Here is a 13,202-nt window from a genome sequence, read left to right as displayed (position 1 = left end):
AAAAAAAAAAACACCGCCTCATACGTGAACACTTCTTGAACCATTAATTTTTAGCGAACTTAAGTTGAAAGAATATGTGTAAAAAACAACAGAATAAAATGTGACACCAAACGGTCAACCTCAAATTAAACTCTTTCATTCGTGTATATATATATATATATATATATATATATATTAATCAAAATGTTGGGCTTCGGTGATTGGCCGATGATTAAAGATTACAGAAACATATTTTTTCTATGGTGAGTGTATTTTTAACATGTTCATCCACTTATCTATCTTCATGTTCACTTTTTTTTTTTTATCATTTATCAAAATGTTGGGCCTCGGTGATTGGCCGATGGTTAAAGTTTACAGAAATATCGACAGTCGGTGAGTATGTCAAACAAATACTTATAGCTGATAATATTCTTTGTCCCAAAAGCATTCTCACAAATCCTGTGTCCAGTTCCAACTTTGAAGTCCTGAGCTCCAAGCTCAAGGTTCTTCATGTGATTAATGTGACACACTTCAGATATGTCTATGTATAATTTATACTGTACTCTCTTTTGTCTCTCATGAATAGTAGATATCGATTACTAGATCTTATTAGAATTCTGGTAAATGAAAAAAGGTACGATTTACTTACAGTGGGTTTTTCCAGCTCTCTTGCGAGAAAGAGAGCCGTTTGTGGAAGAATAAAAGTGAAACGGAATTGATGATGGAAAGAAAAATAAATGTTTGTTTGTTTGTGACACGTGGACAACGTAAACTCCAATCTCCGACATGTTGCTTTATCATCCCAGGTCAAAGTCAAAGCATTCTGTGTCCTTTTTTAGAAAACATATGTCGTTTTCAATATTCTGAAACGAACGATGTCGTTTTTTAAATTACGTCCTTTTCTATACTTAACAAATAATGTCGTTTTCTATTTTCTGAAACGAAGGATGTCGTTTTCAAAAAATTGTCGTTTTTTTAGGCGAACGATGTCGTTTATAAAGACTGTCGTTTTTTAATTTGTTAAAACGAATGATGTCGTTTTTATTACTGTCGTTTTCTATTTTCCGAAACAAACAATGTCGTTTTTTATTTTACAGTAGGTTTTGGCGGGCAGGAATCTTACGTGGCAAGCATTCTCTATTGGGCCAAGGCCTGTCTCGCCAATCTCCCTTTTTTAAGACTACTTGGGCCTTGTCAGCTCGCTTGCCTTCTTTCTCATTCCCTTGCTGTTTATGGCTTTTCAAACTTAATCCTTCAAATAACTTATTTTACTTTTTTTATTCTATAAATAATTATTCGTTTGTTTTAATTTTATTTGACTTAGTTTTTTTTTTTTTTTGTAAATAAAGATAAATCATCTGAAAGTCAAAATATTTAGAAAATTATTTATATGTATATCAATTAAGCACATGACCTCACATTGCTTAATGTACTTGTTTATCCATCATCTCAATGTCCCTCTACCCAACATTAGGAAAATTCCTTCTTAGTTCTTCTCTATATATGATATGAGATAAATTCTCTTAAAGATCAAGTCTTGTGACCAGCAATAATAAAGAGAGTGATATGAGCAAACTTGCTCTTTTCCTTTGTAACTTTCTCTTTTTATTGGGATGATGATACACAGTACAATACTACTAAAATCAAAGGGAACTTCGAACTTGAATAAAGTAAAGTGAAATAAAGTTGTGTAACTAAAAAATATATAATGTAAATACAAAAATAAACAATAACAGTCGTCCAATACCACTAACAAGATTAGACTGATTTCTACCCAGCATTTCACTTTCCTCTCTTTTCTTGTGTGACCGACACAATCATAGTTTATTTTTCCCACAACTCCTGGTGATTTCTGGTTCACTCAAAGAGCAAAAAGAAAAAAGAATACATATAAAAGAAAAAGAAAAAGAAAATTAAAAAAAAATGTGACACAATCTAATAACTGAAAACAGACTCTTTGGCCCGAAAGTATTGCACTCTTCATGACCCACCATCCACAACAAACCACTACTCTAACAAAACACTGTTTAATATGATATTTTTCTTTTTTTTTTTAAAAAACCTTAACTCTTAAGTGGGTTTCAAATCTTGGAACAAAGTGTCCCATCTGATATCTTGAACCTCATTTGACCAATACCCATCTCGATCTTGATCTTCATCTTGACGTTGATCATCATCTTGATGATGATGATGATCTTGGACGGTCTTGTGATTGTAAACCAATGGACTAGAGAAACTGTTGACTCTGCTACGCCCAGAGGAGACCCCATTGGTGAGCATCATCAATCTCCCTTGTTTGGCTAAGCTCTTATCCCTATCCCTCCTCGGGATAAGCCTCTGCCTCTGGACCACCACGAGCGCCGATCCGGTCTCCCAATCGGACGGCTCAGAAGAGCCCACCAAGGCCCTGAGGCACTTCTGGAGGCACCGCTTGGTCCTCTTGATCGCCACCAGAAGCTTCTTCACCGGCCTGAGATGGCTGTGACGGTGGGTCTGTTTTCTGGAGAGCTTGATGATCTCGAGCCTGTGCTTGGCTATGGAGATTCCCATGCTCTGGAGGAACTCGTGGTTGAAGTGAGCCACGTCATCTTCTTCGAGCTCGTTGTCGGAGAAGCACAGACTGTACTCGTACACCACCGATGCCTCTAGCCCAGTCTTCGACAGCCATGAAAACCAGTCCATGGTGTTTGTTTGTTCTTTGCTCTTTTGCCTTTTTCTTTCTTCTTTTGTGTTTGTGTTTGAGAGAGAGGGTTGGTACTAATGGGGTATTTATATAGTTGGAGAGATCATATTATATGTATATTTATAGTAGTGTTGATGGGAGAGATAGAGAGTATAACTTGACTTGACAAAATACAATTCTTTGATTATTAATGTGTGTTTTTTTAGTTGGTTTTAGTTATATATTCTTATATTAAATTATCAACATGCACTTCTTTTTTTTTTTTAATTTAATTATAGAACCCCTATGAGCCTATGACAATTTTTTTTTTTATCTTGATTTTTACTATGTGTCATCATTTATATTGATCGAGCATTTAAACATAAATTAGATCAAATATTTCAAGCTTTAACGTGGAAGGATTTTTACGTTTGTATGGATTGAAACGTCGTCCACTTTCACACGGAGGTCAACTCATAAATTGGAAAATTTGTCATCCGTACTACAACTATTAGGGTTGTATGACCATAAACATTGTGTGTGCGAAGACAACAATTATTTTTCTATCTACTTTATTATAAGTGAGGGACAATAATTTCATATTCAAAAGAAATTTTATCTTGGTTGCGACTCGAATACACGATATCAATTAATTTAATAAGGAAAGAAGGACTTACAACTTGAACTATCTCGCTCGACATCAAAATCGCATGGGAGGAGAAAATTAAGATAGCTTCGTTAATGGTAAGGGGGGAAAAAAAACGACACGTTAATAAATGATATTTTGACTTTGAGATGATAATACTATTAGTTAATTGGAATAATTGGACACAACTTGAAAAAGATATCACTGCGGATTTAATAAGGAAGACGGCATGTTGATTTTTGTGATTTCTGAATTGCGTCGAGACTTTATTATGTTCATTGATTGTGGTGAATTTAGGGTTGGTTGAATCTTGAAAGTGACTAAAGAGAAATATGATTTAATGGGGTATTGAATTGAGGTGAGCTATGCCAATGCATGATTTCATGTCCCCCCTAAAATAATGAAACTTAGAGACAACACAAAATGTGTAGACACTTTTACAATAAGATAAAAAAAAATACTGAATTATTCTTATTCTATATTCAGATTAATTATGTGCGGATTATAATACATAATCAATTATATTGAAATCTTAAACACAAACTACGACGAATAAAGTTTAGAGGAGATTAAAGTGAGAAATAAGTGAACTCCTTAAGCTTAATTATTTGATTTATTTTTTAAAGTATGGAAGCAGTGTAGTGTACCCAAAGGATGCCACGTGGAATGACATTGCTGACCCTTCAATCACGGTAATATATGAAAAAGAAAAAGAAAAAAAAAAGAAGAATGGCTTGTGGAGTGGGACTATGACAATCCCACAATGAGTTTTGCACTTTTGCTTGCCATCTTTTATTTTAATTGTGCGTGTGTGAACCGAGGAAAAAAAATTAATAAAATAGAATAAAAAGAGAATGTGAAACTGCAATTTCAAATTTGGAGGAGATTTGAGCACTTTGAGAATCAATATAAAAGATTATACAACACAACTTTTCTTACTCACGCCTACCTAACATTTATGAATCACATCATTCAAAAAACAAATATGAATCACATACCATGAATAACGACTATGACCACCTTATACTTCTTCGTGAAATCAAAATTTTACTTTTATTGTGCTTGCATTTAGTATTATATCTTTTAACTTTTATCGTTTGTTTGTGGTAATTATTTTCACCTCTTATGATACAGAAAACTATCTTGCAAAATTTATTTGTAGATGTCTGATAAATTTAAGGCAATGAACTTTTTTAGGTCATCTATTCGTGAACTAAAACTATTTTTTTCGTTAAAGAATTAATTTCGTGCTCGATATTTTTTGTATATGCATTTCACAATCGAAACGAGGAATGATGAAAATAAGATTTATCATTATATTAAGAGACTTCTAAAGTATGTCTTAGTAATTGTATGTCCTTCCATATAATTTATTCCTCTTAGTTCTTTTCCTATATTTGAAAGGGTCTCATTTACGAACCAGGCAACTTTCATATCCACTACGTACTCAAAGTCTTAACTCTTAACCAAACAAAATTGTTTCTCTTTTTCTTTTCCAAGTAGGGAATAAACTAGATAAAACATATGAAATGGATCTTCACTATTCAAACACGGTATTATGACTTATTATGCTGGTATTTTATTATTATCATTTTATAGATACATATACACACACACACACACACACACACACACACACACACACACACACACACATAATCCACGGGAAATAGCAAGTAGGAAACTACACACATTTTTTGGGTCACAATTAATGAGCCAACTAAATTAATTCTCATTTATTTTCTTAATTTTCTTGAAAAAAAAATATGGCTAACCCAGTTGACTACTCCTTCATGTATTAATTTCAAGTCGTGTTCTTTAAGTAATCTTTGACTTAATTCTCAATCTCCTAATAAACTTTTAAGTGGGTACTTTAAAAATAAAGCTTTATGAAAGTTTATAAACACTAGTCACGCATTTCGGTGCCGAGCTTTGGTCGGCTGTTTTTATACATTAAGTGAAGTCTATCTTTTGATTAAACAACTTTTGCTGACTCTATATCTATAACACTGCCCAATATAACTATAATTTAAATAAAGATGCAGCTAATTTCAATTTATAGCCGGCGATAATTATTATAATGCATTTAAGTTTGTCGTGCTTAGTAAAATAGCATCGTTGAATTTGAAGTCAATTCTAACATGATACAAGAATATATAAAAATATGCATTAATAATTACATGACAATACAACAGCTAAGGTATTACTATTATGAATTGAAAATTAAAAGGAAAAAAAACAACAACTAAAGTTGTTACGTGACCTCAAAAACCTGGTGAAATAAACTAATTAATCAAATCAAGTTATTTTGTCTTTGTCTCTAGGCAGTGTATTAGGCAGGCACATAATAATCACATGCATTTTCACGGACCAATATTTAGATTAAAACCGTGGCTAATATATATATATATATATATATATATATATATCTCTTTGGATAACTGACTACACATTATTGATTTGTGGTTAGAAGACTTGGAGGTTTTGAAGCCAACAAAAATAGTGAAGGGTATATCCAATCTCTACCAAACAATTTCAAGATCGAGTGTTGATGGAGAAAGAGAAAATATGGTTTTGTTTCTCGACAACCCACGTTCAGAGAAGAGTTTGATGACCCAATAATGTCAATTTTAATATCAATATGAATGTATCCCAAACAACAACAACAAAATATTGTGCCATCTCTTATTTTAGCCATTGACATCGACACTCGTGAACATAATCATCCACCCACGTATGCACTGTACATATTAATAATTTAATATGTTTTCGCATAATTATATATACAATTATACATATGTATATAGCTAATATGCGTGTGTGTTTTTTTATTCATCACTTGTTAAATCACGTATCTTCAACAAAAACTCGTAATTATAGTGCTAATAGCTAATGTATACGTGTGGCATGTTTGTCAAATCACATATTTTTTAAAAGGAAAAAATATTATTATAATGAAGAATCTATTAGATATATGACTATATTTACACTTTAAATTACTATTTAGTTAATTTTTTACAAATATTTAATAAATAGCTACGTCCACGTATTTACATCCGTAAATTAACAAAAATACCTCATTTTATTTATACATTGGGCGGAAAATAAAATGGAACATTAATTTTAATCAATTTATGGGTGTAAATATGTGGACGTGATTAATCACCAAATATTTACTAAAATTTATCTAAATAGCAATGTAAAATTGTAAATATGGCTAATTTTCTAATTATTTGATAAATTAATGATTGTCAAACGATAAGTTAAAAATTAAAAAAAAAAAAAAAAAAAAAAAATCATGGGCCATTATTATAAACTCTTGAGGTGGGACCAAACCAAACGATTCAAGCATTTGATATTAGAATTGACTTCAAGAATGTAACTCTCTTTGTTTTTATTTGGTTCTCTTAATTATACAACAAGTCACGTTGTAATTAACTAAACATTCATGATTCCCTCACACCCCATGTAATGCAAACTGTTTATATTGTTGACAAATAGTCATTGCAGACTATTTATTGTTGACAAACAATTTATAATATTTCTATTAACGAATGTCAATCTCAGTCCTTTGACATTCTTAATTTAATTAAATAAAAAAACGACATATATCAACATAAATTGATAGCAACCCTCACAATTAAAAACAAGCTGACTTTGTTTATAATCCAGATGATACGTATGTATAGTTCAAATGTTTTTCACAATTTTTTTTCAGATTAATAATAGTGTATCAAGAGGTTAGCTTTTCTTTCCAACTATGGTGTTTCATAATAAAGATAGGTGAATAATAATGCCTAAGAATAAGGCTACCTAAAAAACACCCAACAGGAAGAAAAAGAAAGATTCTAATAAAAGATTACAGACATAATGTAGGATAAAGAATAGCCATTATAAGTTATAAGTACTATGATCGATTAAGTAAATGTAATGTTAAAAAAAAAAAAAAAAACATTTTCTTATACTTTTGGCAAACACAACATTATTACTGATGCTATGCTATTGTTATTGAGTTCAAGAGTTTACTCTGTGGGGACAATGGGATATTACTTTTCCACATCTGAAAAATAACATAACCTTTACCGAACTTAATTATTCGCAAATTTATTGTAATCATCTCATAATTTTTTTCTTGATCAAAATGAATGAACTTATCTTGATATCAAGAATTGTGCTTGGCGTATCACAGAAGTATTGCCTATCTTTCGAAATCGAAAAATGGAACACCGAATTATGAGAACGTTTTAATAATGAGATTTGGAGCTTTTTAACAAATTGAAATATCGAATGATTTTCGTGTGGAATGGTGCTCATCGACGGGTCCCTTTCCTCTTCCTCGGTTTTATTGTGTGAGCCGTTTTATTCTCTCGTACATGATTACGACTCTCACGACTATGATCCAAGAAATACAATTACGATTAAAGACATGAATCACGATTACAACTCGTGTAATTGTGAATCAATAAGTACAATTACGATCCAATAAAAATGGTTATTATTAATACATTATAGTAAAATTCTAATAATAGAAAGAAAAAAGTTACGTATATTGTACTGTACGCCCATATTGAAAAAATATTATAATATAGTAAAAAGAGGATATAGGATTATATTTTTAAATATTAAAAAATTATTGTATGCCCACATTAGTAAATAATATAAATCACTTAAATTAAAAAAAAGTAGTAGTTATTTCCATATCTAAAATAAACTAGTTTCATCCATACATAGTACAAAATCCATATTAGTCATATGTGACCGTATATCACTCATAGCTGTTCCGTTAATTTTCATAAAATGTTAAAGGAATACAAATAAATTTATACAAAGTAAATTAAAATATTAAGTATCCATACATAGTACAAAATCCATATTAGTCATCTGTGACCGTATATCACTCGTAGCTGTTCCGTTAATTTTCATAAAATGTTAAAGGAATACAAATAAATTTATACAAAGTAAATTAAAATATTAAGTTAGCTCATTCAATATTTTTGTAAGATGATTATAGCTGTTGTTGGCTGGTGGTTAACCAAAAATTAACTTTCAGCCGATTTTCGCCGGCATTTAGAACCTTCATTAGAACTTTATATTTGTCCCAAAATTGTATTAATTCCTCTCTCTCTCTCTCTCTCTACCCCCGGTCCGGTGAGTTGCTAATGCTGTCCTTAAATAATAAGCAAGTGTTTTTCTTTGGTGTCTCAAAGTGCAGTGTGTATTATCAAAGAGATAGACGAACTACAAAAATAAGAAGAGGGGAAAGACATGAATATCAGTAGAGAAGCAACCAGCAAGAGCAAATTTATATATATATTTTTTAATTTTCTTGCATATTTTAAAGATGATATTTTTACACAGCTGAGCCAAAGCTTTCTGCAATGGAAGTAGTTTCTTAATCGAGGTAGAAGCTGTATACCGCTTCTTTAATTGCCTTTGAATCGTCACTGGATTTAAGACTAGAGATTAGCAGCCAGGTAAATCAACCAACTAGAGCGAAATTTCGATTTTTATCTTCTATTATTTTCTTCCGTGTTTTATAAAGATGATATTTTCACGCAGGCAAGCCATAGCCTTTTGCAATGCATGTCGTTTATGATGAATATTGAAAGGGAATGAGGACAAGAATCCACAAGTTCAGAAATGGCATAAACTCTGCAAATAATGGTCTCAGACTTTGTGATTCAATAATGCATTTGCATATACTTTTAACGTAACAACTGGTCAGCAGATTCAAAGCAAACAGCACAAAAATGATAATATTTTGCGCAGAAAAATATAAATATTCCAATGTCATAAGCTTTTCATTTCTATTCAACTGCTTTTTATAAATTACACTCTGATCGTATAAACGAATTTCGAACTCTCATCTACAAGAGTTCCTCTGTGCCTGGTGTGTTGTGGTTTACAAGAACAAAACAAAGAATTCAGTACATGAAAAACAAAGTACCCAAATAAAAAAATTCGTATGTTGGATCCTAAACTTTCCCAGCCATCGTGCGAGTTTCATAGGTTCTAAACTTTCCTGCTCAAAAAAGCTCTGATCATCTCAGCTATGTCTCATCTACATAAAAGCAGAGAGAGAGAGAGAGAGAGAGAGAGAGAGAGAGAGATCTTACTATTTCTTACCACAGCCACGAGTTTTTCCCTTCATTTCGATCGGCCTTTGAGGCTGTAAATGTTTCCGACGACTCCAACAACGCTGACGATCACAGCCATCACCAACATGAGCCACGAAAGGAACTTCCCTTTTCGGCTCAAGCTCTCTCCTTTTCGGCTCAGTTTCAGCGCAATGAGAGCCGGGAATATGAACCCCAGCGACACCGCCGTGGTTGCCCCGGTGAACTTGAAAGCCATCCAGATGCTGGGAATCATGGTCGACCCGAAATAGATGAGCCCCAAAAGGACGAGCGTCAAGAGCAGAGACCTCTTTCGACTCTCCGAGAGCGGAGCCGAGCCATTGAACACGAGAGCGTCCACGGTCTGCCTCAGCGAGAAGTGCACGACCGGGAAAACGAGGACGAGATGCAAAACGTAGCCGACTCGGACAATGTAGTTCAGAGCGGAGCTGAATCGGATCCCGAGATCGCGGTCAAAGTTGGTCAACACGTCGGACTCTGTGTCCTTCCCGAAGAGGAGGTAACCCGAAACGGCGGTGGAAGCGTAGACCGCGACGCAGAGAGCGGTGGTGATTCTCCCGACGCGGTTCATCTTCTGCGGCGACGGGTCTTCGAGCTCGTTGTAGATCGGCTGAACGTTGAAATGGCAAACGTACGCGTTGGTCATGATGGGAATCACCACCAGCAAGTCCAAGATCGCCTCTTTGGACCCGAAATCCGGCCCGATCCTCGGAGCCTCGATCTGGCCGTTGGCGAGCTTGATTCCGGCGATGACAGAGGCGACCACGACGAACACCACGGCCAGAGCCACCGAGGCCGCCGAGGTCAAGGTCAAAGAGTCGATCTTTTCCAAGGCGCAGAGCGGGGCTAGAAAGAGTACCAGAATGACCAAGATCACGAGCTTTCTGTGATCCCAAAACCCGTGGCCGAGCCACTGATCGAAAACGCCGACGTGGCGGAGCGAGCCGGACATGACGTCACCCATGATGATCAGATAAACCACCAGAACTCCGGCGTTGTTCACGATTATGCAGATCTCCGACAACACTCTCGCCGGCCTTCCCATGGCGCACTGAACCACCTCGCCGTAGGACGAGGCTTTGCACAGAGCCGAGAATCTCACCAGGAACTCGACGCTGACCTCGGAAAATATCCCCATCAGGACTATCAGCGAAAACCCCAAACCTAACCCTAGAACCTTCATCGTCGCCGGGAGAGCCATGATTCCCGCTCCGATGATCGACGTCGTGAGGTTAAACACCGCGCCGGAGATTCCAGAGCCTTGGCCGGACTGAGAATCGCCGCCGACGATCAGGGGATAGTTGTCCACGTGAAAATCAAGGCTGTCATCGAAGTCTTCGTCCCCGAAGCTCTTGGAATCGAGTCTCGTCGACGTAGATCTAGGGTTTAGAGGATCGCTCTTGACCTGCAATTCGAGGTGCGAGGTTTTGGGGATGACTGAGTAAGTACTGTCCATCGTAAATGAAAATGCGTCGAATTTCAGATCTGAATGGTAAAAAAAAAAATCTTGCAGTGAACAAGACGACAATTGGATTTTTTGATTTCCGAGTATTGTCTTCAATTGAAATTCGCAAACTATATGCAGAGGAAAGAGGAGACCCTAGATCCCAGGGTCGATAGATTGATCTGAATTAGGTTGGTCTCATTCTCTCTAGCTTGATTGACGAAAATGGAGGTGAGAGATATTTGACGACGATGGATAATAAGGTTTTCCTATTGGTTGATTTCTCAATCTTTATTTCGCAACGTGGTTGCTGATTTGGACCTGTAATTATTCGCCACGTCATGTTTACGAATGGTAACAAAAATTATGAGTTATATAGTTCGTTGGAATTGGGATCGTTGTCTTTATAAAGTATATTGAATTCCCTTCATTATATTCAGGGGATATCTCTAATTCGCTATCACCTTCCATTACAGGTTTTCTTAGGCAACATTGTGAGATAACAATTATGTCTTCTTGAAAAGGTACCAACTTCAACTTCAAGCAACTATTTTTACTAAAATATTACAAATTAAAAGTTAAAAGCTAGACAAATTTGAGTTTGAATCGAGATTGGCCCATTTCTGCATTGGGCTAGGCTTTTGGCAACATTAAAATATAGACTGGAAATAACCATCAGCAACTGTTTTGCTTAATTTCGTTTATTTCGCTTTTGCCCTTCTTTTTCAATTGTTTTATCGCTCATTCTTTGTCCTTTCTATTTGCCAATCATTTTCCGATTCTTTATCGTTTTTTTTTTTCGTCGATCTGGTTAACAGCTCGCCGATCGGAGTACATAAACAGAAAATTAAATGAAAGCGGGCTTCGAAAAACATCTATGAAAAAGCAAAGACCAGCAATGCCTTTCAGTTCGGTTTTTGAGTTCTAAATCCGCAAAAACGAACAACACATAAATATCGAAACGACAATACAATTCAAGAGGTCTACGTATATCATGATCGTGTCTCGTTTCTTGAATTAACATCACTTCATCTGTGTTAATGGGCGATTGGCATTTGTACCTAGAATCGTCTGCGATTAACGATTAGCTTTTGCTTTCCATCGGATCGGAAGTCTACGTATAACATGATCGTCAGTGTAATTTCAATTTAAAAAATAAAATAAAAACTAAATAAACATTCAAAACCCTAACTCTACCGAATTCTCTCATACATTGTATGAATCTCATCATACATTGGCACCGTTTGGCCTAGCTTTGTTTTAAAAAAAAAGTGCTTTTAGAAACAGTTTTTGAAAAAAACTGTTTTTTTCAAAAACTGACAGGTGTTTGGTAAACTATTTATAAAACAGTTATTGCTGGTAACAAAAGCTGATTTAGCGTTTGTTAAAATAAATATATTATAGTAAAAAGACTAAAATAGACATGTTCTTAAAAATGAAATAATAGTTATTAATATGATTATTTATATGCATATATGTGAATTATAATTACAAATTAGATAAGTATGGATTGTAAAAATTTATTTATATCGGCACTGTTCCCATAAATACAGAAAATATTTATTTATATGCATTTATTAAATAATAATTATTTATTTATATGCATTTATTACAAATTGTTTATCGCAAGCGGCATTATTTGACTAGTTAAACATGTGCCGTAATCTCGCTCCACTAACCCTATAACAACAACAAATTATTTATTTTTGTTTATTTTTGTACTTTAAAAAAAACGTAAAGACAGAGAGAGACATGTATTAAAATAAAAAAATAAAAAAATAAAACCCACGCAATTAAGCGCCTTTCTCTTTCACTGAGCAAAAACAGAAAAAGAAAAAAAAAAATTGAAAGAAAATAAAGAGAGTTGAAATTCTTTCTCTGTTTCTCACCAAGCTATTCCTGCTTCGACATTTTTGTCCGTACTTAAGTATTTTCTTCTCTTTAGGGTTTCGGAAAACCCTCGCTCTTCTCTGTGTGTATCGGTTAAGCAAGCTCTTTCTGGTACGTCTTTATCGCATTATTTGACTGTAAACCCATTTCGCTCACTCATCAAACTCGAACGAATCTCGAACGATTCCCCGAAACCCATTACATTTCGAAATCCCAATCGCTCTCGAATCCCCAACTCGCCGACGCTATATATCACGCGCCACCCATCTCTGGTCGAAACCCTAGCGCTCTGGTTTTCCGTCACAACGCCGGTACTTTCTTCGACCACCGCGAACCAGATCCGCTTCCTGTTTCAGAGTCTCGGCGATGCAAATGCCGATTCTGTGTTCTGAGAGCTCTCTCAGGTCAGAATCTTGATTACGAGCCGTGTTCTTACGAAGCTAA

General features: G+C 34.8%; 2 protein-coding genes across 3 annotated transcripts; both read right to left on the bottom strand.

Annotated features, from left to right (window-relative positions):
• Window positions 1-2,047: 2,047 nt before the first annotated feature.
• Window positions 2,048-2,858, bottom strand: LOC149386731 (Sterile alpha motif (SAM) domain-containing protein). The gene has a single exon (XM_089626658.1). The coding sequence runs from the start codon at window positions 2,659-2,661 to the stop codon at window positions 2,050-2,052; it is 612 nt and encodes a 203-aa protein (XP_089482784.1). The 5' UTR covers window positions 2,662-2,858; the 3' UTR covers window positions 2,048-2,049.
• A 6,219-nt stretch (window positions 2,859-9,077) lies between these two features.
• On the bottom strand, window positions 9,078-11,222 carry LOC149386730 (Transmembrane amino acid transporter family protein). 2 transcript variants are annotated; one of them, XM_089627161.1, is made up of 2 exons: window positions 9,404-11,222; window positions 9,078-9,309 (listed from the first exon to the last, which is right to left on the bottom strand). In XM_089627161.1, the coding sequence occupies exon 1, from the start codon at window positions 10,878-10,880 to the stop codon at window positions 9,435-9,437; it is 1,446 nt and encodes a 481-aa protein (XP_089483287.1). In that variant the 5' UTR covers window positions 10,881-11,222; the 3' UTR covers window positions 9,078-9,309; window positions 9,404-9,434. The 2 variants fall into 2 exon arrangements, with proteins under 2 accessions (XP_089483287.1, XP_089483286.1); XM_089627160.1 differs by having other exon boundaries at window positions 9,414-11,222.
• Window positions 11,223-13,202: the final 1,980 nt, after the last annotated feature.

The sequence above is a fragment of the Urtica dioica genome, chromosome 9, assembly GCF_054948205.1.
Source record: "Urtica dioica subsp. dioica isolate 48M chromosome 9, U.dioica_male_clone48M_v1_H2, whole genome shotgun sequence".
Lineage (NCBI taxonomy): Eukaryota > Viridiplantae > Streptophyta > Magnoliopsida > Rosales > Urticaceae > Urtica > Urtica dioica.
This window is presented reverse-complemented; position numbering and strand designations above follow the sequence as displayed.